Below are 23,765 nucleotides of genomic sequence, written 5' to 3'. Positions count from 1 at the left end.
CTTCATTAAGGTGAGTGAGAATCTCTGCACCGCACAATGAGGGCTCAGACACGATTCTGGCACAGCTGACTTTGCTTGACAATGACCTTTGATATTCTGAAGCAGAAGGCTGACATCTTAGAATTCGCCTTCTCTGAGTCCACCAACAGCAGTCCTTTCTCCTCATCCAGACAAAGATATCGGCCTGTTGTTATGTGACGTATCCGGAAAGACTGTCCCCATTTAATGTGACCTCCGCTCCAACTACCAACAGGCACAAATGAAAGAGCATCAGCGCACTGTAAAGTCAATAAAAATGAGTTATTGAAATGCACGTGTTGTTAAATGCAAGCGATCGAGACACTCACCCGATACGTAGTGGCTCGAGTCTCCATAAGGATCGAGCGTGACTGCATACAGCCCCTCCTTCATAGTGAGCAACCCTGGAACAAAAGGTTGACAAATTCTTACTTTGCAGAAGTTCTTGTTGGTGCGTTCAAGGATCCTACAACTAAGACTGTAGTCGCTGAAAAAGGCTCGAAAGCAATGTTAGCAATGTTGTGCAATGTTATAACGTGGGAAACATACTGAAAAACACAAGGTGTGTTAAGAAAAGAGAATGTAGATCCGATAAAAAATAAATTCTACTGATGCCTAGTGTTGTCATATCTGATGGACTGTACAGTAATGAGACATATCGTCACCTGCGCTGGTCGTCCCCTTGGTCAGCTGCCGGAATCGCCAAACACTCGTCCATGTGACCGTGGAACAGCCTGATCACATACCCTCCAATCAGAAAACCTAGTGGAAAAGAGTCACATTGCTAGGAGAGGGTGGACACGCTTACACGAACAAAGGAGGCAAAAACAACAAAATTACAGACCTTCTGCGAGCTCACATCCAGACATCACAGGGGTCATGGTCCAAAGTGTTTGCATGAAGGAGGCATCTACCATCAAGTCACCGCTGGCGTAGGACAGATGCTGAAAAGAGCGCAGGGGGTTAATACTGGAAGGATTCATTGACAACAAATTATCAGTTAAGATGCACGTAAATCAAACCATGGTTACCAGGTAACGCTCCGAAGAGACACTGACAAGAATGAGGTCATCTCCCACCCTGACCTTCTCGCCTTCAGACCTTTGTTTAGAGGCCGGATGGATGGTCCACCAGCAGGCCTCTCCTGTTACGGACAAATACATTTAGAACACAGAGATCTACATCTGCGTCTGTGTGTGCGACATAACGTGCAGTGAAGTGCACAGCCACCTGTGGAGTCTTCCTGCAAGCCCACGTCGAAAGCCAACTTGTCTGTCAGTGAGCGCGAAGTAGTCAAACAGCTCAAGTACTGCAATGTAACGAGAGGGATAACGAGTCAGTGTGGTGAGGTGACACGCACTGCAGACAATTTGGAGAACAATGGATTGTGAGAAGAACTGCCGCCAAGAGGAGAGATTATAGAGCAGCAGTATGTGCTCACCATGCCGGAGTGGGCGTGTTTGAGGAGGATGGCATGTCCGTACAGCAGGGTTCGGTGACCCCCACCTTGTGACGACTGGCGGAAGGAGGAAGAGGCAGAGTCATTTCAGTGTACAAAGGATGAAAGGACTGAGGAAGATTATACAGAACATACAAAAATAACTACAGCTTGAAATGTTTTATTGTTATTGTGTTATGGCATCATTGGTGTTTTTCATGTTCATTCATTCGCTGTTGAGAAAGAAACAGGAAAAGGCTGAAGCTGAAGTTTATGACAACACTTATGACACAAACTCTCAGGCTGAAATTTCAGTGATGGAGAGACTGAGCAGACATACCCATTTGTCCAGATCAACAGCCTATGGTTGGCAGGTGGGAGAGTGATGGAGCATGTGGCGGTCAGAAAAGAAACAAAGTTGTTTAGTAAATCATATACTGCATTTGTTTATTATATCACGGGTGGCACCTTTTAACCAAACAGTAGTAATTCCCCCTTGAATGTGTCTTACTTCATCCACAGAGGAGTTGGACAGCATCTCCTGCAACGCCCGCACAGACAGGGACTGCTCCAAAATGTAGCAGCAGATAGCAAGATCTGGAGGGACATTCTGAAGCACAAGACAAGCAGTGAGCCTGGTGAGCTGTAGCAATGACAGCTCTCAAAGAAAACAGATAAAAGGCATTAAGCACTGTGTGTGTTCACTACCTGAGCGTTCGAGGTGGTCTCGAGGAAACACAGACGATTCCCGAACCCTTCGCATGACAGACACAGCTTGATCTGCTCCTTGAGAATAGATGCAGTACACTGCAGCACCACCTGATCATCCTACAAAGACAAAATAAGTCCAGAGTGAGAAACAGTGGTATTTTTGCAGGAAAACACGGGGACAGAGCAAGATGGACTGACATGCAACAAAGATCCCAAACCAGAATTGATGTGATCTGTGGAGTTCCCCTTTAATGAATTCTACAAAACACAGATTACATGATGCCTCTTCCATTGCATGATGAGGTATACTAATGTTACCATTCAAGACTCTAATAGGTCAAATCTGTATGAACCACACTGTCCAAGGGTGGAATTACAAGCTAAATTAATCTGGAGGTGGCTGCGTACCAAGGAAGTGGTGAACAAAGGAACACAGATGTCTGACCTTATCTCATTACATACATGAGAGTTTTTTTTGTCCTCCAAATCTTTAATCAAAGCAACAACAGTGTGGACAGTACATACGAAACAGAAACTTGCTAAACAGCTGTTTTCTTACACAACTTTTCTTAACCTTCACTTGTTCTTGTCCTGTCAATGTATTTCTCTGCATCTGTCACTGGCCCAACTCTAATCTCCCTACCTCTCTGGCTCCATGACACCAGCCACTCCCCCCCTCGAGCTCTCTATTTCAGTCCGCTGCACCTGCTGTTCACAGATCCCATTCTGGAAAGCAACAGACATTCAGGAATTGACGGCCAGGGGAACCACACTGCCTAAATAATGTAATTAGTAAGATTGCTGAGGAGAGGAATATTCAAAATTTCACTTGGAGTTACCTCAGTTCAAAGCTTCATGCTCAGCTGTTTGTGTTCTTATCTGCAATTACTTCTGGTTCATTCAATCCTTTATCAAGGCACATGCCAGCAACACATCAGTTCAGCAAAATGAGTTCAACATAGTTCAACAAATGTCTGTCAACTGGGTTGAAATACACAGTAATTTCATTTAGTTTGTGGGTCATCACAGTTGTTCCTGAAGGTGTAAACTGGCAGCTGATTCTGCCAAATATCAACTGCTGATGGGTTTGAAAATTTTGACAATAAAACGAATCAAACTTGGGACATAATGACATCGTGTAAAAAAAGGAAATCTGTTAACCGATATTTCCTAATTACACAAGTATGTACAAAGTTAAAATACTGTGGTGTGATCATAAACTGGTTGCTCATAAACACATTTAAATTCACTTCCAAAGACAAAAAAAGAGCAGAGCAGGCGGACTTTTTTTCCAAGGTGAAGCTGCAGTACAGCAGAGCAGTTCTGCCACAGTGACCTATATTTTCTGTGGCTACACTGCAGATCTTAAGCATGAGTTTAGGAGACTTTTTACTGTGTCTGTGTAACAGTTTGTGAGTCTGCAGTGTTGTAAAGGGGAGCTGATGCAGTCTGTTTCCTTTCCATCAACCTCATGTCCTGAACACATGCTGAAATATCTGTCCCACAATCATAACACTTATGTCATGAAATAATTTACAGCAGTCATTAGACTGAAGTAAAAAAGCAGAGTAAGGACAGTGCTGGAAATAAAGAGAATTGAGCAAATATTTGGGATCGTTCAACAGTGACAATCCAAGCATAGCATATGACAGAAGTGTTAAGTTTCTCATCTTGACCAACTGACCAGGAATGCGTCTACAGAAAGACAGACCAACTGAAAGACATAGACCACCACGACAACATGAGGCTAGCAAGAAGATCTGCCATGTAAGAGCAACTCTAAAAAGAAAATCTGAGAAAATGTTTTGAAACCAGTATCTGATAATAAACAGTGCCAGTACTACTTTCGTAGTAAAGTTCCCACATGGACTGAAGTCAGCAGGTGCCGAAATGGGCTGAGCTTTGAACCTGATAATCCTCACACAGTAAATATAGAACTCAGCTGAGTTCAGGGTGAACAGCAACAGACTGGCACTAACTTTATGACACATTGTTAACATGTTTTACTTTGGTGCTATTTCAGGACGTGAGACGAGGAAGCTGAAAGTGTGTTTTTTAGATGAAGGTGGCTCCTAGATCGAGTGTGCAAAAGAAAAACATTTCAGTTTGAATGTGCTCATGCTCATTAAACGATTCAGTGGACTTTACATAGAAAGACCGCAGTCACGCTTCAGGATGTACTACTTACATTCAAGCGGCTACAGGGATTTTCAACTTATACTCATAATGCAGTTTATGTAAATAATCAGCATCTGGCTTATGTTAACATCCGGGCTAAAGTTACCAGGGTCTAGAGAAACTCAAGTGGCACTATGCAGAACAGCTACAGTAGCTGAGTGTCAACGCTGACCATCCAAATAGAGAGTGTTACATACAGCAGACGTACAAGGCCACAATGCCCTTCTGCAGGCTTTGACACAGAGATCTAAAAAGGAAATCCGATAGCTCAGCAGTGACTAATGCAGCAAAAATAAACAGAAATTAACACAATATTCATTGCATTTTAGAATGTAACATCATAGCAAAACAAAAACAATTAAGTCGAAATTTTAAAACTTCACAGTCAAGCAGCGTAAAGACCTGACAGCACCCCGTGGATTAATCTGACACCCTACTATTACATTTTGGTGTATTTGGGCAAATATGATCCTAAGTTATCACCAATCAAACAAAAGCCTGAGACACTGCAATCTGTCAGATTTTGATGATGATGATATTGCATTGATAGGAAGTTGGAGGACTTTGTGGTTTCTTAGAACTTTTGCTGAAGCTTTACAACCATATCAGCATTACTCTGTTGTAGATTCTTAACCCACAAGCCAAGAAAATCATCCACACCAGGCATGGTACAAATGAGTCCAGCAGTTCACACTACCGTTCACTATTAAGGCATTATTATTTCCAGTGTTTGTCATCTGGCTGACTCCAATCTTGGCGTGACCCAAATACAAGCTACAGAAAACGAAGCGTGTGATTCACCTTTCAAAGAAATATTTAATTACCCTACTTTCCATCAATTCAAATATGTTATATGAATATTTTCTGTTATATGTCTATGTGTTAACAGGGACCAGGGGACTTTTTTCTTTGTGACAAAACAATAACACATCAAGTCCCCCGTTGGGATATAAATAGATAACAATGTCGACAAAACCAGCCACCTGTCCTTGTCGATCTGTGCTCAGTCTACGTAAAGAAAGTAACCCGACACAACGAATACTTCTATTCTATTCCCATGCAGCAACAATACAACGCAGAAAAAGCTAATCACTGTACATCGTTGACTGAATAAGTTCACAACAGTTGCAAACCGTTTGAGAAGAGGCAGACAGCATCACTTACTGTGCGCAGGAATTGAATCTCTTCCTCCCCATCTGCACCTTCTGCCATCCTCCCAAGGCTTTAACAGCCAGACCTTGTGAGAAACAGGAAAAGGTTTGTCTCTTGGTTCTGTAAATACTGGTACCTATGTGGCCACCACATAAGACAAGACAATGTTGGTGAAGGCTTCTGAAGGGCACTGTGAGTGTGTGCCTCTCTCTGGCTGTGTTATGAGGCAGAGGGATTGACCATTCATTCCTGCTCATTACAACATCTGAAAGAGGTGGAGCAAGCTGACAAAGCTGAGCCAGCACTCAAGTGTTCCCTGGTCATGGAGTCTAGAGCATTGTTTTGCACCATTGTTAATGTAAAACAATGACTGTTATAATGCCATAACAATTGAAAAAAAAAAAAAAAAAAAAAAAAAGTGTTATTAAAGGGGGCAGATGAACTGATTGGACTGTGTGTCCCAGTGTGACACAGAGCAGCATGAAACGGATCATTGACAATGCTTTTTGAATTTTCATGAAAGACATAAAAGCATAAAATGATCAATAATTTTAATTTTTTGATTTTTTGGTTAATTTAAAAGAAGCTAGCCTTGCTAAATACCTAAAGCTGCCTACCTCTTCTGAATGTTAGCCTAAACTTACATGTCTGCAAATTAAAACTCACCTGTAGGGTCAACTGCCATTCCCTTTCTTCTCTATAGAAAACTTGAAAATACCTCAACGAAATGTAGCGATTTCTCAAAAACAAACAAACAAACAAAAAACTAAAATACGAGCAGATGCTAACATTCAACTGAATCTAACTGTAGCAATAACGTTAGCTGTGCATCAACAATTACAACGTAGCCAGGCGAACAATACCCCCATTTAGCTATGATGTGAGGTTGAGTGTGTTAAATAAGAATTATGCTCTTCTTCGGCGCAAAGTTATGAATAATAACAGTGTAAAATGTCGATAGCAACGACGTTTTGAGGATAAGCGTACAGTTTCATTGACGTTAACATGTATGACTGTGCAGACACACTGAACTTCCTGTGGAGGGCAGCAAAGCGCGCGAGGTGGGCGGCGTCCGGTGTTTGCCATCCATTTTCAGTAGAAGAAGAAAACGGTGCGTCGGTAAAACAATTCCCTCTTCATTTCCACAACACAAAGCAGTGTCAGGTAAGAGCTTTTAGCAATTTAAACCAGCATTATCAACTTAGTCATAACGTGCATATTTGCCAGTATACCGTGCAGAGTTAGTATGCTTGCGTTGAAAGTTGAAACAGCAACCCAAACGTATTAACTGGTTCTTTTGCTAACTTCGCTGCTAGCTTAGCTCGCAAAGCAGCGCTACGGTACTTTACAGAGTGGCTAATGTTTTGACATTGGTGAATGCTTGGTAATGTTGTCGTAGTTGTCGTTTGTAACACTGAACTTCCAGACGCTTCCACAGCTATAAACCCTATTTACAGTAGACTTAAAGCAAGCGCACCAGTTGGTTACGTCAGTCCGTAACTTAAAAGGAGAATGACATTGTAGTCAAATGTGTTTTTCTGCGCGAAAGACTTCAAGGTTGGCACAGAGGAGGAGAATGGATGCCCTCACCGACATGCTTACTGACCCTCTTGATCCAAAAGAAGAAAACGATGGACAAATCACAGAGGAATGCATGCTGGGGAACTGTAGGGTGAACCTCCCAGAGGACCTGCTTGAGGACGTGAGTTACCTGGCTCCCAGTGATGAAATACTGCTCTTCCCTGCTTTGTTCGCTTGTTTACAGGTTGCAGATGAAACATTCAATTTTTGCTGTTTACTTTTATTTGAAACAGCCTGAAATCTTCTTCTCTGTGATGAGCGAAAGCACCTGGAGTGAAGTACTGTCGGATTCCCAAAGGCAGCACCTCCGTCAGTTTTTGCCACAGTTTCCTGACAACAATGTTGCAGAGCAGGACAGCACCATCAGTGACCTATTCAACAACAGAGACTTTAACTTTGGAAATCCCCTTCATCTTGCACAAAAATTATTCAGAGGTTCTTTCTAGTTATCCACTTATTTACCCACCATCACACAATTATGTCATGCTGTGTGAATTTTTGAAGCACTTTGTGATCATGACTCTCATTATCTCTACCCAGACGGTTACTTCAATCCTGAGGTGGTGAAGTACAGACAACTTTGTGCCAAGTCGCAGAGAAAGCGACACTTGTACTCCCTTCAGCAGTATTACCACAGGCTGTTGAAGCAGATCCTCGTCTCCAGAAAGGTATTTTTGTGAACTTATATGTGCACGGCACACGGCCCCTTGCAAATCATCTTACCACGTCTTCTTGTTGAAGGAGCTGCTGGAGTTCGCGCTTCATAATGGCCTGGACTTTCCACCAAAAAGAAAGTTACCGTCCAAGACTCATGCTGAAATGCGGGAGCCAAGGGTGAGAAGAAGATTGAGCTGCATATTGAAGGAGGTCAAAACTGAGTGTGGAGATAGCAATGCTTCATCTGATGATGACGGTGAGTCTTTTCTTTTTGACTCTAATATGAATAGACACTAGTATAACAACCAATATGCATTGTGAAAATGAGTATCAGTATGAGATTCAAGTGCAGAAAAGGCAGATTTATAAAACTGACCACACTGTTTTCTTGCACGTCATTATTATTCTTATTGCATATGCTTGTAGACATTTCATTATGGACTCCGGCACCACAGTCCCCTTCCTCTCCGACGCCCACTGTCTCGCTCAGAGTTCTTCCCAGCCTCTCCACCCAGGACATGAAGATTAGTGGTTAGTGATTTCTGCAGTATCCTGATGATGTTCTTCAAATGTTTGAGCACAGTAAATGTTTAAAAACGTTTAATTTCTTCACAGAAAAAATAGAACTAGGGGAGCAGGACTTGAAGGCCATGCTGCAGAACCATCGAGAGAAGAGGAAGCGACAGCCAGTAAGAAAAGTAACACAATTATGGTTTAGTCTTAATTTGTACATTTTATTGCTAATGATTGATTCTCTCAGGACCATCCAGACTTGATGACCTCTGATATTCATCTTGGAGACATACTCTCAAGGACGAATATTGGTCGGAAGGGGACTATGCGTGAGTAAATAGAGTGGAAAAAATAATGATAAATCTCAAGCTTTGTTTTCCTTGACTTCATGACACATGATCATATGTTTTGTGCATATTTTCTTCCAGCACTCTTTGATCTGTCTCTGCCTAAGAAGAAGATAAAAGATGAGAGGAGGAAGAAGAAACTGAGGACCATAAAAGTGGAATCTGAGGATCCCTGTGAAATTCTTGCACCTTCAGACACTCCATCAGCTCCACCAGCCAACATCATCAACTCCCTGCCGGACACACCCTCTACTCCACTGCCCAACATCAAGGAGGAGTGAGTCCAGTGCTCGCCTGGTGTCGAGAATAATTCCGTAATTGTGTTCATATGTCCGTAATGTAAAGAACTGTCATTGTTGCAGAATTGTGGAGGAGTCTCAGAGCAGCCCGGTTACAGTTGAGGAAATAGCCGTCAGTTTCTTCAGCTTGCTGGAGAACATCTTAAGGGCAGACAGTCTTTGCAGTACTTCAATGGTATGCACTCATTTCAGAGCCTCACACTCATATTATGAAATTGAGTACATATGATAACGCCTACATTTTGATGACTCAGCTGGAGGACAAAGTTCAGATGTGGCAGTCGTCTCCAGCCAGCTCGCTCAACGTGTGGTTTTCGTCTGTGCCGTGTTGGTCTGACCTGGTTCTTCAAGCCCTGCAGTTTCTTGCAGGAGAGACTAAAGGTGAGTCACATCGGTCACTGCACAAAATATTACAATTTCTGTCTTATCCCAAAAAAAGACAACATTTTACCAACATGGCAATTGAAAATGAATAGTTCACCAATATTCTGTTTATGATGATTAAAGAGTTTTACAATGCCCATTCATAGACTGGTGGCAGAGGCTACTATGCAAGGTGTCACCTGCTCATCAGGAGCAATAACCGCATGCACAATCGCTTCAGAAACCTAAATAATGTCAGCATATCCCACATGTTTTAATCAGAAAATGCCTCATTTGGAAGATCCTGTTTACGTGACTACTACAAAATGTAGAGTAATAGTGGAATATTGGTGTATTCTGTAAATATAGGCACTGAAATGGACAGACTTTATTTTCCACCCTGTGCTGCTCATGTATTTCTTTCCCCCACACTTTTCTGTTTTTTATTCAGATGGCATGATGGCCCTGCCCAGTGGCTTTGCTCCATTTGTGGAATTTGCTGATGAATCTCAGCAGTGGAGGTGGATTGGTAAGAAAGTTTAACTGTTGAAATAAACGATTATTATTCAGACTGATTGTATTGCTGAAGATTAAAGTCACTCACTTATTTTAGGCCCCACTCAGGACACAGAGAAGGATCTCAGTGCTCTCTGTCAGCTGTGGCTGGACTCTAAAGATTTAGTTGTCAAGGTACTGCCGTGATTTATTTCACAAATACAGTTTTTATTTAGTTTTTGCTGTGAGGAAATTTAAACAGGCATCTTTGTCTCCCACAGACAGAAAATGAGGACATGCTGGAGATTACTTCTCCCACACCAAGAGTGTAAGATTCAGTGACACATAAAGCATTACAGACATGATGTAATGGCTGAAAATGTAACAATTTAACTGGTTGATTGACTGAAAATTAATTGATTATTGTTTTTTTGGCTTGCAGGACTAAGCATGCCTTATTCATTGACTTAATTTTATGTGTTTCAAACAGCAAATAGTTAATTACTTAATCAAAAAATCAATATCTTAATTGTAAATATCATCATCGATAGTTATTTGTAGTCGTACATTAACATAATGAAGTGGTTTGAGTTAAAATATCATGGTTGTTAACAATGTAATGTCTCTAACCAAGCAGTTCAACTGATTATGTGGTGCGACCCAGCACCGGAGATGAGAGACAAGTGTTTCAAATCCAGGTTTGTTTGTGCAGCTGGAATTATTTTCCTTATCTCTGAACATTTTGCCTCTTTTGTCTAGACATGATCTCTCTGAGCCGACATGCTTGTTTGTTTGTTTGTTTATTAGGAGCAGCAGCGATACAACCAGCCACATAAAGCCTTCACCTTTCGGATGCACGGCTTTGAATCTGTGGTCGGGCCCGTTAAAGGGGTGTTTGATAAAGAGATGTCTCTCAACAAAGCCAGGGAGCACACGCTGCTCCGCTCAGACCGACCGCCATACGTCACCATTCTCTCTCTGGGTCAGACTTATGTTTTACTCTTGACTCCATTGCCGGGCTGTGGGGGAACCAGTGTTTTAGGTGTGGGCAAAAGGAAAACAATCACACCGCTCTGACCTCTACCCTCTTTCTTCTTTCTTCAGTGCGGGACGCAGCAGCCAGGTTACCCAATGGAGAAGGAACAAGGGCAGAGATCTGCGAACTGTTGAAAGACTCACAGTTTCTTGCTCCAGATGTCACCAGTGCACAGGTGTGATATATTTTACTTAGTCCGGCAGAGTGATTTAGTTTTGTTGGGACCTGTGTAAGAGCTTCTTTCCAAAGGCAGATGCTGGTGACATTTCTTGTAGTAAGGAGCTTTCGTTGCCATTTAGGTGAACACAGTTGTGAGTGGAGCTCTGGACAGACTTCACTATGAGAAAGACCCCTGCGTGAAGTACGACATCGGCCGTAAACTCTGGATTTACCTGCACCGCAGTCGCAGTCAAGAGGAGTTTGGTAAGCAACTATGTGCTTGATATTAGGGTTTAACTGTCCAGCCGTGGCATAAAAATCTCTAATCCTATATCTCTAATCTCTAATCCTAGCCAATAAACTATTATTTCCCTCATTTGATTATCTACTGTTGTCTGAATAGAAGATATGAAAAAATGGTCATTCTCATGTTTTTTTCTTTCTCCCCCATCCAGAGAGGATCCACCAGGCTCAAGCCGCTGCTGCAAAGGCTCGAAAAGCCCTACAGCAGAAACCTAAACCTGCATCCAAGCCTGTGAGTCCACTGCCTCCATTTTTTATTACAGTGTTTTATTGAATTTTCAAGAAGAGAATTAAATACAAAACACATGATAGCAAGGATGGATACGAGCTGATCACAGACCCTGAGGAATAGACTTGTTTATGAGTGTTTGAAAGACACATTTTAGCTGTTGATGATGACTCTCACGGCCTGTTTATATTTTAGAAGTCTGGGAGTAAAGACGGAGGCAGTAAAACCCCGGGATGTCTGGAGGCAGGACAGGAGATCGGTTCCATTCCCATGTCACCAACCCCGACTACACCCACCATAAACACACCTGGAACCCCTAAGTCACCCTTACCCTGCGTAGCCACCACGCCAACAAAGACTGGAGTCCCGGATACAATCAAATCCAGCCCAGGGTCAGTGTGACACAAGATATCTTCATTTTTTATTAATATTGTGATTTAATGTGTGTCTTTTTTAATAGAATGCTTCTCTTATCTTTTGCTTCTCCTCCCTCTCGCTCCATCAGTGTTCTTCTTGTGTCGCCTCCCTCGTTGCCCCAGCTGGGAGCCATCTTACCCAGCAGTCAGGCTGGCCCAGCAGCTTCGCAGGCGGTCACATCCCAACACTCGGCTCGGATAGTGAGTCACCTGGCGGCAGGCTCCCTCCCTCAGGTGCGGGTGGTTTCGGCTCAGCCTGGTCTGGGTTCTTCAGCGGGAAGTCAGCAGGCCACACTGGTGCATCAGACCCCTCACCAGATCAGGATGCCGGTGTCAGTGGCAGCCAAGGGCATTTCACAGGTAACCAGATGAAGAGCCTGTTTGTTGTTTTGCATATTATTATGGTTGTATTATGTTAATTTTGTCTGTGTGTCTGTGTTCAACATGTATATCAATAGGCAGTGGTTTCTGTGCCTCTGAGGAGTCAGTCCTCCAGTAGTCCAGTCCAGGCGCCGACCACCCTGTCTGTATCTGCTGTAGCTGTGGCCAAACCTCACACTGGATCACCTGGTAGCCCAGCTAACAACCCTGCCTCCCCTGCTGTGCTGCAAGGGGTCGCCAGCCCGAATATCAAACAGGTGAGCCAGTCTTAAACTGTGAGAATGTCTCCACCAGGCTGGAAGTTAGTTACACAGATTAAAAATGTGTGGAGGGGTCACACTGTCTGATTATGGATCCTGTTTTCCCATGCTAATGATCTCAGGATTTATCTGTTGGTATGCTCATTTTTTTCTTTAAAGGTGTCCATCACGGGCCAGTTGGGAATGAAGACTCCAGGAGGAGCAGGAATTCCTATAACGGCAACAAACCTGCGCATCCAGGGTAAAGATGTCCTACGTCTTCCACCATCCTCCATCACCACCGACGCTAAGGGCCAGACGGTGCTGCGGATCACCCCAGACATGATGGCAACTCTTGCCAAATCACCCGTCGCGACTGTCAAACTCACCCCTGACTTCCTGAGCACGGCCACCACGGGCAGCAAGAGCATATCGGCCACTCTCCATGTGACGCCGCCCCACCCTTCACCTTCCTCTGCCTCCAGTGCCACATCCTGCACAGGGGAGATACAGACCTCTAAAGCAGGCCCTGTTGCTTCCACCTTGTTGAAGGCTGCAGGAGACACAGCCATACGTCTGATGCCCACATTGGCGGTCACTGTGGGTGACCAGAAATCTCGGACCTTCTCCACCGTGTCCTCTCCCGACAAGAGTGGCGCCACCATTCGGATAATGCCAGGCCTTGGTGTTATTCCGCAGAAACAGGGTCAGACCATCACAATGACGACCACCACTGGCGGCAAACCACTCACAGCATCTACATGTGCTAATGTAGTGACCATGCCCGCCAGTGTTGTGGCCGGTGCCAAGGGGATCACAGTGGCTCCTGGAGCCTCGGGCTCACCTCTGACACTGGGAACAGCTACAGCCACTGTGCGGCAGGTCCCTGCCACTGTGGTGACTACACAAACAGTAAGAGGATTGTTCAGTTTTTGTACATATTTATAGTCCACTGGGTCAAAGCATTTTCAGGATGCACATGTAAGAAGCAGCATGGCCTCCAGAGGTCACTATTGAGCTGTTAGACACTGTCTTGTGTCACTTCGTTGCTTCCTGAGAACAGTCTTTCCTGTGCTCCTATGGTACCCAGCTGATAAAAGCCAGCAATTTAATATGTAACAATATACCACATAACACTAACCACACATTTCTTGCATGACAGACGTTTTCATCAACCTTGTACAAACAGAACAGTTTTTTTATGGCAATGATAGACCACAGTATCATATCACGGCAAAGCGATCTCGATAAGGGTGGTGTTCTCAGTCTTGTATTGTTTTCCAGGTTAAGCCAAATGTTAATTTAGGTCACTCACCCAGGTCATGGGATATCAGCACAAAGGTGTTTTTTCTCTGCTCAGCAGTAGTCACAGAAAAAAGGAAAATAAGATTCATAAGTGGTCGTTGGATTGCAGGTGTGAACTGCAAGCTGGCTATAGACACAATCTGAATTTAGGTATCTGGATGCAGGCTTGACCCAAAACTACTGGATGTTTACCTCTCAATAGTTATGATGTGCAAATTTCCTTCGGGGCGATTCATCAAAGAGGAACTCTCCAGCTTTTATCTCGAACATTTTTAGTCATTTGTACTTGAATAACTGCTCTGACGTGTATTGATCCATTCTGTGCTGTTGATTTAAGAAGCTCTCCTCAAACATGTCTCTGTATGATAACACTATAGGGGAAGTTACCTGCACGGATAACTGTGCCCCTCTCTGTCCTCAACCAACCATTGAAGAGCAAGAGTGTTGTGACCACACCTATTGTGAAAGGAAGTTTAAACACAAAGTAAGTCTCATCACCGCCACTGTTATTTCTTTTATTGAGATGATTTCTCTCGTTTAGACCTTTTCCAGACAAAATGAATAGAGAAATTGACCACGGTGACTCAAAATGTAAAATAAGCTGTAAAGACTGTATTATTTAGACGTTTCCACCCTATTTTATTTGAATGTATTGTGAGATTCAGTGCTTTAATGTTTGACCTCGATCGCAGCTGCAACCTTGACACTATTTATGTCTACTGTTTTTATATTGTTTACTCTGTCAATCAATCTGGGAGCCCCTTAAAAATGCTTATTTATTGCTGTTCTGTCTCATTTTCTTGGCAGGGTTGGTAGACTGACATGTTTTTTGTCCTTTTCCTCTGTTTTCTGAGCAGCATCAGCAGTCTGGGCAGGAACATCATCCTGACCACCATGCCTGCTGGCACGAAGCTGATCGCAGGGAACAAACCAGTCAGCTTCGTCACAGCACAGCAGTTGCAGCAGCTTCAGCAGCAGGGACAGGCCACACAGGTTAGCGAGGGTTTCACTTTTTCAGTATTGTCAGTAGCTATATTATAATAACTACTAAATTACATTTTAATTTGTATTTTACAGTAATTGTAATTAAGCTGTCAAAACCCAGCAGAAAAAAGCAGTCATGTGACTTGGTGGCTTCAACTTCTTTAGGTTCGCATCCAGACGGTGCAAGCGCAGCAGCTCCAGCAGCACATGGCAGCAGGCTCGCCGAAATCTGTCTCCACAGTTGTAGTCACAACAGCACCTTCACCCAAATGTTCCACTGACCCCCCGCCTGCACCTCATCAGTGATCCTGTCTCATCAGACAGTAGATATGGGTAATATCGTAGAGAGTAATATGTCTTACCAGGGAAGTTACCTGCACGATGACTTCAGTTAGTTATTACAGTGTGTAATATGCTTTTATTTCTTTTCAATTTGGATGATTCTCACAAAAGCCAGAAACATAACTCCTCTCTGTGAACTGTATGGACTTCAGTTCAGATTTACACTTCGTCAGAGGGTTTGGACCTCTGGAACGTTAACAGTATCTGCAGTATGCTGAAAATCGGCATTATTACTCAACAACATTGCATCTCCTGAATTTTATTCTCCACCTTGTTAGAAATATAATGTCAAAGACTGTAACCATATCCAGGCAGGTTGCATACAAACCCTGGTTTTCTTTCTTTCAGTGGTCAAACTTTGAAAAGACCCGTCGCTCTATTGATACTTCACCTCAGTATGACTGCAAATTACAACTTGTCAGTTCATATTAAACTACCACTTCAAATTTCTGTACAACTGTAAATACGATGTTCTTTCTCACTTTTTGCTGGAATATTAGCAGATGTGACATAAGTGGGACTGAAGTCATTTCAATGTTGTGACTTGTTGATTTTTTTATTTGCTCTCATTTTCATTTGATACACTCGAGCCGTGTGTAAAATACTTTAACAGACCATAATAACAGGTCATATTTAAAACCACAGATATGTGTTTTATTTATTTACAGTACATTGTAGTACATAGTGCAAAAAAAGCAGATGTGGTCTTAGAAAGGTCAACATAAATGAAATCAAAAAGAAGTAAAATTTCAAAGAACTCGAACCATGCAGTCACTCTTCATCTGAGTCTTCAAGCAAAGCCTTCTGGGAGCTTGATTTGGAGGATGTATTTCGCATTCCAATCTCTATGTCCCGTCCCTTTCGTGAGCATCGCTTCACTGTGCTATTGGAAGAAGGAAAAACAAGGCTTTAGGAAACACGCAAACAGAAAGATTACACAGGCTACTCAAGCGTTAGGGTTTGCATGCAGGTGATGTGATAACACATTTACTGCTGACTCATAATGCACCAATGAAGAGGAAGGAGACAAGACGGGTTTCAAAGCATGGACTTGGCAAATATCTGTGAGGCCTTGTAAACATTTTAAACGCATTCAACGTTCTTAATAGGCCTCAAGCATTTGGGTGAGAAATGTTGAGTGTAAACAAAACCATGTTGACTACAAAAACCACAGGGTAGCTTGAATGAAAGGTTCAGAGACCAGATTAAACATCCTGTTTCTGTTCTTAGAAAGTTACAGTTTGTTATAAGTAGAAGTTTCTGACGCTATTGAAGAAATCTTTTGATCCAGTTTCTTTATAATAAATGTAGATGGGTTCACCAATTTACTGCTCCTGTCATGTAGGAAAGTGAAGAAGTGAATAGTATGTACTCTATAAATAGAACTATTTACTTGATTCCAGATGTTTATCGTGTATTTACCCTATTCTGCTAAACCCATAACTATGGCACGTTCAATAATGCTTGGTTTGTAGTACTTCAGGGTGGGATACTTACAACCAAACCACAAAGGAGGTGCAGGCGACTAAAAGCATGGCCACAGCTAAATGCCAGCAGAAGCACATTGTAACAAACATGACGTTGCCGTGCTGTTCCAGGTCCCACTCTGGTCCACTTAATGGGTAAAGTACAAATCCAATCTGAAATGACAAAAAGTGTGAAGAACGGGCGAACTGCAAAGCAATCTGTTCAATTTAGATTTCACTACAAAAAGACAGGTCTGAGGTCAGTGTGATGGTCTCTTTGAAGAGGCCATGATCAAACTAATTTGGTGTTGAAAAAAATCTAATGTTGCTTGAAGTAGTCCTTGTTTCAGTATTGAGTGTATTGTCTACATTGGTACTGTGGTTGGTTATAGCTCTAGAGATGTGTATGGGCACATTTTCCACAGATCACACACATTACAGCATTCTGAGCATCTGATGTTGGCTAATCACCTGGTAGAACCACGAGCCCTGCAGGATGAACAGGCATCCTCTGAACAGCTCCAAAATAATGTTGTCTCTAATGAACACCTCCAACATGGTGCTGGCCGATCCGCTGAACACAGCCACGAGCAGCAGGGAGTGGATGTGAGCATCCAGCATGGGCCGATTGTGCACGTGGTAATAGAACAGAAACCCTGGATGATGCACAAAACATGGCTTGGAGGGGCATATTTGTCATATGAAGGAAAATAACTAAAAACACAGCTTCCTTAGAGCTTACCTTCAACAAAAAGAGCCAAGGAGAGAGCAAGGCGGTCAACACCAGCTGGCACCAGTTTGGATGCAGTACTGCCAACCAGTACTATTCCATAGATCCCAAAGAACAGATACATGGTGCCATGCTGCCAGTTCATCAGTTTCACCCATGAAGCTGTCTCTCTGTTGTAAAGGTGGGCATGCGGTCCATCCACCACAAACTGTTCAACCATAATACCTGGGATGGAACAACATCGCACCAAATGAGATGAGTCAAGAACAAGTTTTAAAGTTTGAGAGTGCAGGTGGACTGAGATGAAAACTGACCAACAAATGAAGCAAAGATTGAAAATCCTCCCTCAAAATACTCCATTTTTTTCATGAAAGGCGGCATGATCAGTCTTCCTTTAGGCTGATTCGTCCTCCAGTAGTGTTGGAGAATGTATTTCACCGTTAGCCAAAAGCCAAAGAGCAGGAAAAAGGAGCCAGGAATGGCATGTCCTCCGAAGTTGGCCATCGTTAGGCCTGTAAACATAAAAAATATACTTCAGTAGTAAATAACAGACGCTTGTTTATTATTTGAACTGTTATTGCTTTGAATATGAGAGGATTCCACGTAGAGGTTAAAGTACGAGGTCAGGGCTTTATGGTGTTTGGAGCAAAGTAATGATTGCAAGCAGTCAAGGAAAAGGGCCTGAAAAGAGCAGCTGACAATGAGATACACACAATCACGTCTATATATATAGTAGTTAGATAATTCATGAATATGGTGCAATGTAAAATAAAATCATGACCAAAACTTCTCAAATGAAAACATCATTGACTGAGATGGAGTTCACTTTGAGCCTGAACGTCAGTCTGTCTAATACTAAACTTCATGTTAATCTCATTCAATCCTGAGATGCAATGGCAACAAAGATCTACCATACAATGGAAATGAGGAAATATTTATTACTCTATACTATATCTTGTATTTTAGGAGAGCTGCTCATTTGTCTTGCAAAAATGAAATTCAAATCAAACAGGGCCGTCGCCAAATGAACATGTTACTGTTCCGTTCAATGCAATGGAGCCACTGTGTGAAACAGAAATTAGACATATTCTCACAGCATGGTCACTCTTTTCCCTGTTTGTTTTCACGCCAGCAGCCAAATCAATGGTGCTCAGGCTGACCGTCTGTAACTTCCTCATGTTATCCTCAGAATCTGTGGGCACGAGGCACGGGTGTGCTCAAGATCTGCGTGCTCTGTCAAACAAGTTTTTCTTGATTAGCCCTGTTTGACCTGATGATTCTCCACATTTGTTCCTTTGACGCTTACACAGTCTCACACATTTTCACTAAGCTATCAGGAGGCACAGGCCTGTAGGTCGATGTGGCTTTCACCCAGTAGGCTGGTTGTTAACTACAATAGTTTCTGCTCATTGAAAGTGTTGGTAAGCTCTAAGCAGAACAGTCCCTGTGCAAACACTTAATGTGAAAATGAGTCTTTCCTGTCACAGTTACAATAGATAGCCATCAAAATGTACATACCTTATTTGCTGCTAATTCCAAAGGCTGAAGAGTTTTTGGGAAATCTATGAATGTTGGCAGCTGCCAGAGTGAGAGCACACTGGTCTGTGTAAACTGTGCACACCTGTTGTCTGCTCTCCTAACCTGTACTGACATCATGACATAGCCCCACCCATCATTTGCATTGGTTTCTGTGAGCAAGGGACATCCTCCTGGGAAACAGCTGCAACGTTCAGGCAGGAAAACAATACCTGACGAACTATCATGTTGTTTATTCATTTATTTATTGCAATCAAAAACAAATCTTAATGTAGGGTATTTTTTTCACGCTGTGAAAACATGATGTAGACTGAGTATATTACAACAAATCTGTAAGACATTTTCCCTTCTCATGCCATGAAATTAGTCAATCTACAACAATAATGCCAAAATCTAAACAAAGATTTGTCACATCTGTTTTAAAACTTAAGAGCACAGAAGATATTTTAGGGAGCACTATTACGTACTAACTCTGCAATTTAGTTAATGGATAAGCTCAGATACAAACTGTGTGCACAAGGAGAGGCAGCAGTACTTTAAATGAACTTTGCACTCATTTTCAAGAACTCTTTATTGCCGTCATTATCATGTTCAAGTGATAATCATTCCTCAGGTAAAGGTAGCTACTTTAACAATAAAACTGAATGCTGTAACAAAGAAAAAAAAACAACAACAACAGGATTTTGTTTGTCGTTGAATTCACACTGGGTTATAATATTACACAGAACAATTTCTTCTCTCGAAAAGGGTTCTCAGAAGAAGGTACCGGTGTGACTAGAGGGTCCTCTTTGGCGTGAGTTTCACAGTAGGCCATCAGATCAGCTGCTGCTTTGGATACCTGTGCAAAAAGGGTGTGTTAGTGTGTGTGAGTGTTTGTGTCAAAAAGGGGATTCAAATTCAGTTCATTCCTTATTTATTTTAACCACTGATTAAAACACCCAAAGGGCACCTTCAGTTCTACATCAATCAAAAGTGAGAAACTGATGTCAACAAAGGAAAGTAAAGCCAATTTTGTCAGTTTTATCAATTATTGTTAAAATTGAAAAAAAGTAAATAAACATGAAAGCAAATCTCTTATGAGATGGAAAAGTGAAAAGAGCAATTTTCATTCATTTGTTAACACTCATTCATTCTAAAACACAAGACATGTCGCCATGTAATGATCAGGCCCTTTTTGGTCATTTCATGTGTTCTCATGCTCTGATCTTTAGCCTACATGAATGTCCTTCATAGCCTAGAGCCGTAAGGATAACATGGCTGGTGAGAGCCACTTCTCATAACAAAAAGGCAGGTGGCACACTGGTTGTTGACAGTCTCGTCTCCTCTTCTCTTTTTGTGATGTCTATTGCATTTAGATCTGGCAGTCACGCCTTGACCAATTATATTCTGTAACGTATATCTGATAATTGTACTGGGTTGGTCAAACCCAACATGATAAATGTGAACTTTTGTATGACAACTGGGCTCATTCTGGCGGAGCTCCTGCGGGAGCTCTGTCAGTCTGAGACCAGCGCTGTATTACTTTACATGTGACCTTAATAAATACTTTGACTGTGAACTGAAGATTGCTTCAGACCGTTCTTGGGCTTTCAACAAAGAACCGGGCTAACAGCCATACTTAAAAGTCTAAAACAATTTCTAAACTTTTCCATTGTTACCAGCTGTGCAGACTCACCATCATCCTCTCTATGTTGACCTCCAGTTTCAGTTGTTCTACAGTCTTACGGGCATCTGCAATCTTGGCCATGTTGTTGGACATCCTGTGCCTTTCCCACTAAAGCGCGGCAGCAAAACATTAAAAGCTTAGTGATCAGAGAGGAAATAATAGTATGCATCACTGAAGTGGAAGAAGAAATCCAAACACGGTGACACTTCTAAAGTGCACACACAGCAAGCTTGACAATCTATTGAAGGTATCTGTGCCACGGCTGGAGTCTGTTTCAATTTGCTCGTTAATTCTGCTCCCTGGGCCTCAGCTGCAAGTGGCACAAGGAGGGTCTCAAAGGAGGAGGGGAGGGGAGGGGCAGCAGAGCGGCTTCCCCGGGGGAGGGCATCCGCTAGCTGCGAATGTAAATGCCCCTAACATTAACATTAACTTGTTGCTCTTGCAGAATACGTTTGTCATAAACCGCAGATGAAGAGATTGCAATGCAATAAATGTCCCCACTGTTGTTTCTACACAGCTGCTATTCTGTAGCTCAGCTGCAGAGACTGACGCAAGAGATCAATCTTGTTGAACCTCTTAGTGAGCATGAAAAGCATCATTACTCAACAACAAAACACTACTTATTTTGTCAGTATCTGTGAGTGTGAAATACATTTGTCAGTACTATCAATACAAATAATTTCCGCACTATTATAATTCATTCTCAGCACATATGCAGAGATATGTCGAGATATATGATCTGACACAAGCTGGTTCCATAAATATGTACAAAATTAAATGAAAAAAGACAATTTCTCATGATAATCACAACATCACTCACCACAAGACCTACAGCAACCGTTGGGCTCCTTGAATGAAAGTCCCCTTGTCTTCCACACGCATCAACTTACAGTAACAAATGAAGTGAGATTAATGGCAAAGATGAGGAGGAAGGCTTCATAGGTTCCCTCCCTCAAATAATAAGCTGTGGTTCTGCCCCCAGGATGGGCTCAGTGCGGCAGTTAAAGGCAACATGTGGTGTGACCTTCATCTCTTGAGTCCCCATCACACGCCTACCTGAGATAATATAGGAGCGTATGTTCCTAGATGGAGCATTAAAACATAGAGCCCAAATAGAAATTTGATTGAAATAACTAATAGTGTGTTTAATATAGAGACATGAAAAGAAAATCTGTTTTGTCATAACATCTGACAGCAACATGAAAAAACATTGGAGTGGGGAGGTTCCTAATAGAATAGGCGTGGTTGTGTCCCTTGACTTTAATTAATTTTCCTGTTCGTAACTCATTCTTAAACAATCAGCTCTTCAATACATGAAGACATATTTACCAAGCGCATTCATTTTAAGCACATTGGGCTGTAACACTCAATAATGAATTATCTGTATTTATAACAAGTTTATTATGTGGCACAACCGAATGTTGGAGTTCAAAATAAAAGTCCTCCAAAAGTCATAAACATACATTTCTGTTTTATGTGCTTTTACAGCAGAACCAATTCTTTTGCCATCAGGAGCTGGATTTGGCTTCAGATGTTTGACAAAAACTGCAGGTTTTGGACAGTTACAGTGATACATTGCTGTTAAAAAACGGGTCAGTGTCATTTGTTGCACATCAGCAAGGTGTAGTCTGACACAGTAAAGAAAACAATCTGATTTCTTTCCAATGTTTTGTGTATTTTATGAGTTCAGTTAAAAGTCAGATGCAACCTTTGGGTGTGTCTTACACAAAGTTACCTGGAGAATTGTGCAGATTTACAGGATAATATTAAGCAGCAGTGACTCAGTGCACAGTGGTTCAGAGGTAACATACTAATGTGTTTCAAGACGATCTCATCAAGGCATGAACAAATGCATTCAGAGCCTGACTCTTTCCTACAAGAAATTCAGAAGATAACTGGATGGCTTGCAATATACCCAGTGCTAAGTTTGCAAGGTAACTGAGTTTTTGTCAAGGTGTGAGTTTTCTTATTTGTGTCAGGCAGTAGCTATCCTCTGCACTGCTGCCAGTCTTTCCTGCAGAGCTGACAGTTACTCTACACAGCAGCAGGGGGCAAAGTGGCAGTGTTATGGAGTTAAATGTCAAGTGCCTCATTAACATTTGTTTTCCTGCAGTAATTGGTCTCTCTCCGTGGAAGATGTGGGACCATATGAGGAGAAAGAGCTGCCACCTCACCTAACTTACCTGTCATCAACGGCCCAAAAACATAATTTGCCCAGTGTTGTGTTGCATAAGCCAAGTGGGGGATTTTTCCAGATTATGTGGTAAAGTAAAGACTTAATATTGTTGCCCATGTTTGACAAGTATAAACTCTAATCATCCAGCCAGCCAGCCAAACAGCATGTCTCACAGTGTTCATTTATGGCAGTAGCTCAGCGAAATGGCAAGCTTGAACCCAAAAGCACAGGCAATGAGATGCTGATAAAGGTTCTCATTTACTGAATCCAAAAGACAGGCAAGGGTCCAAACCAGGAAACCAGTCAGCACGGGCTAATTTATCAAAAGGCGTTGGGCAGAGAATCATAAATGGCAGAGTCTTTCAGGTAGAGACGGGCAGTCAAAACAAAGGCTGGAAAACCTATGGTGGAAACTAGACAATCTTGCAAAGCATGGGTGGAGATGGGGAGCAGGTGGGCGGGGAAGGTCAGGTGATGCAGACAGCAGAATCAATGCTGGATGAAGTTGTGACAGACAGATGCTGACGAAACCATAAAGGAGGACGGAGTGTCTGCATATCCTATCAACACTGGTGTGCACGTGTTGTAGAAGTCTTATTTTGAAATCTCTTATTTACTGACATCTGTCTTTGACCCTTAAATAGAATATAAACCAAACCAACTTAAAACTGCTCATCACATGAACACAAGGAGCAAATTGTTTTCACGACTTTACAAAAAAACAAAACAAAACAGTTCTACTTCAGAACAATATTCTTGTAATAGCTTATATTTTCATTTGTCAGTGACATTAAATGAAGTCAATGTGGATGAATCTTTTAACACATAGCAATTGGAGGGAAAAAGAAAACACTCCCTTTTGGATAGATGACTACAACTCACCAGATAAAATGGGATTACAGTGGGATTACAAAACAGGAAGGCACCTCCTCAGCAGTTGTTTAGTCCCCAGTTCCCCTTGTTTATTTTGCCTCATCACACAGGTCACAAACCAGTTTTTCTAGTCTGTAGTTTATACTGCTCAATGTGTCGCAGACCAAACACC

The 23,765-nt window shown here is 42.2% G+C and overlaps 4 protein-coding genes across 5 annotated transcripts in view; 1 reads left to right on the top strand and 3 right to left on the bottom strand.

The window, feature by feature from the left end:
* Positions 1 to 5,557, bottom strand: part of LOC143332569 (ryanodine receptor 1-like) — a 42,894-nt gene extending 37,337 nt beyond the window's left edge. The window contains exons 1-10 of the mRNA XM_076750174.1: positions 5,510 to 5,557; positions 2,165 to 2,284; positions 1,968 to 2,066; positions 1,460 to 1,534; positions 1,249 to 1,327; positions 1,050 to 1,162; positions 863 to 962; positions 684 to 780; positions 348 to 422; positions 87 to 243 (exon numbers count right to left, since the gene is read on the bottom strand). Coding sequence (XP_076606289.1) covers positions 87 to 243; positions 348 to 422; positions 684 to 780; positions 863 to 962; positions 1,050 to 1,162; positions 1,249 to 1,327; positions 1,460 to 1,534; positions 1,968 to 2,066; positions 2,165 to 2,284; positions 5,510 to 5,557 — 963 coding nt within the window. The remainder of the gene's footprint in view (positions 1 to 86; positions 244 to 347; positions 423 to 683; positions 781 to 862; positions 963 to 1,049; positions 1,163 to 1,248; positions 1,328 to 1,459; positions 1,535 to 1,967; positions 2,067 to 2,164; positions 2,285 to 5,509) is intronic.
* Positions 5,558 to 6,592: 1,035 nt separating this feature from the next.
* On the top strand, positions 6,593 to 15,610 carry nfrkb (nuclear factor related to kappaB binding protein). 2 transcript variants are annotated; one of them, XM_076750074.1, is made up of 26 exons: positions 6,593 to 6,661; positions 7,047 to 7,199; positions 7,312 to 7,513; positions 7,619 to 7,746; positions 7,820 to 7,991; positions 8,162 to 8,266; positions 8,351 to 8,424; positions 8,496 to 8,577; positions 8,677 to 8,872; positions 8,958 to 9,069; positions 9,149 to 9,275; positions 9,709 to 9,786; positions 9,871 to 9,947; positions 10,034 to 10,080; positions 10,390 to 10,450; positions 10,560 to 10,734; positions 10,857 to 10,963; positions 11,088 to 11,211; positions 11,403 to 11,482; positions 11,675 to 11,871; positions 11,985 to 12,255; positions 12,354 to 12,533; positions 12,696 to 13,427; positions 14,198 to 14,304; positions 14,678 to 14,813; positions 14,970 to 15,610. In XM_076750074.1, exons 2-26 carry the CDS (start codon positions 7,074 to 7,076, stop codon positions 15,108 to 15,110), a joined length of 3,837 nt encoding a protein of 1,278 aa, XP_076606189.1. In that variant the 5' UTR covers positions 6,593 to 6,661; positions 7,047 to 7,073; the 3' UTR covers positions 15,111 to 15,610. The 2 variants fall into 2 exon arrangements, with proteins under 2 accessions (XP_076606189.1, XP_076606188.1); XM_076750073.1 differs by lacking the exon at positions 6,593 to 6,661 and having other exon boundaries at positions 6,886 to 7,199.
* Positions 15,611 to 15,917: 307 nt separating this feature from the next.
* tmem45b (transmembrane protein 45B) lies at positions 15,918 to 18,939 on the bottom strand. Its single transcript, XM_076750078.1, has 6 exons — positions 18,861 to 18,939; positions 17,657 to 17,854; positions 17,355 to 17,567; positions 17,084 to 17,268; positions 16,644 to 16,786; positions 15,918 to 16,029 (listed from the first exon to the last, which is right to left on the bottom strand). Exons 2-6 carry the CDS (start codon positions 17,844 to 17,846, stop codon positions 15,918 to 15,920), a joined length of 843 nt encoding a protein of 280 aa, XP_076606193.1. The 5' UTR covers positions 17,847 to 17,854; positions 18,861 to 18,939.
* Positions 18,940 to 19,452: 513 nt separating this feature from the next.
* gng8 (guanine nucleotide binding protein (G protein), gamma 8) lies at positions 19,453 to 21,377 on the bottom strand. The gene is made up of 3 exons (XM_076750079.1): positions 21,365 to 21,377; positions 20,554 to 20,652; positions 19,453 to 19,716 (listed from the first exon to the last, which is right to left on the bottom strand). The coding sequence occupies exons 2-3, from the start codon at positions 20,635 to 20,637 to the stop codon at positions 19,588 to 19,590; spliced, it is 213 nt and encodes a 70-aa protein (XP_076606194.1). The 5' UTR covers positions 20,638 to 20,652; positions 21,365 to 21,377; the 3' UTR covers positions 19,453 to 19,587.
* Between the last annotated feature and the right edge of the window lie 2,388 nt (positions 21,378 to 23,765).

Source organism: Chaetodon auriga, chromosome 15, assembly GCF_051107435.1.
Source record: "Chaetodon auriga isolate fChaAug3 chromosome 15, fChaAug3.hap1, whole genome shotgun sequence".
In the NCBI taxonomy this organism is placed as follows: Eukaryota; Metazoa; Chordata; class Actinopteri; order Chaetodontiformes; family Chaetodontidae; genus Chaetodon; species Chaetodon auriga.
The sequence above is the reverse complement of the archived record's forward strand: the minus strand, read 5'-3'. Positions and strand labels throughout refer to the sequence as shown.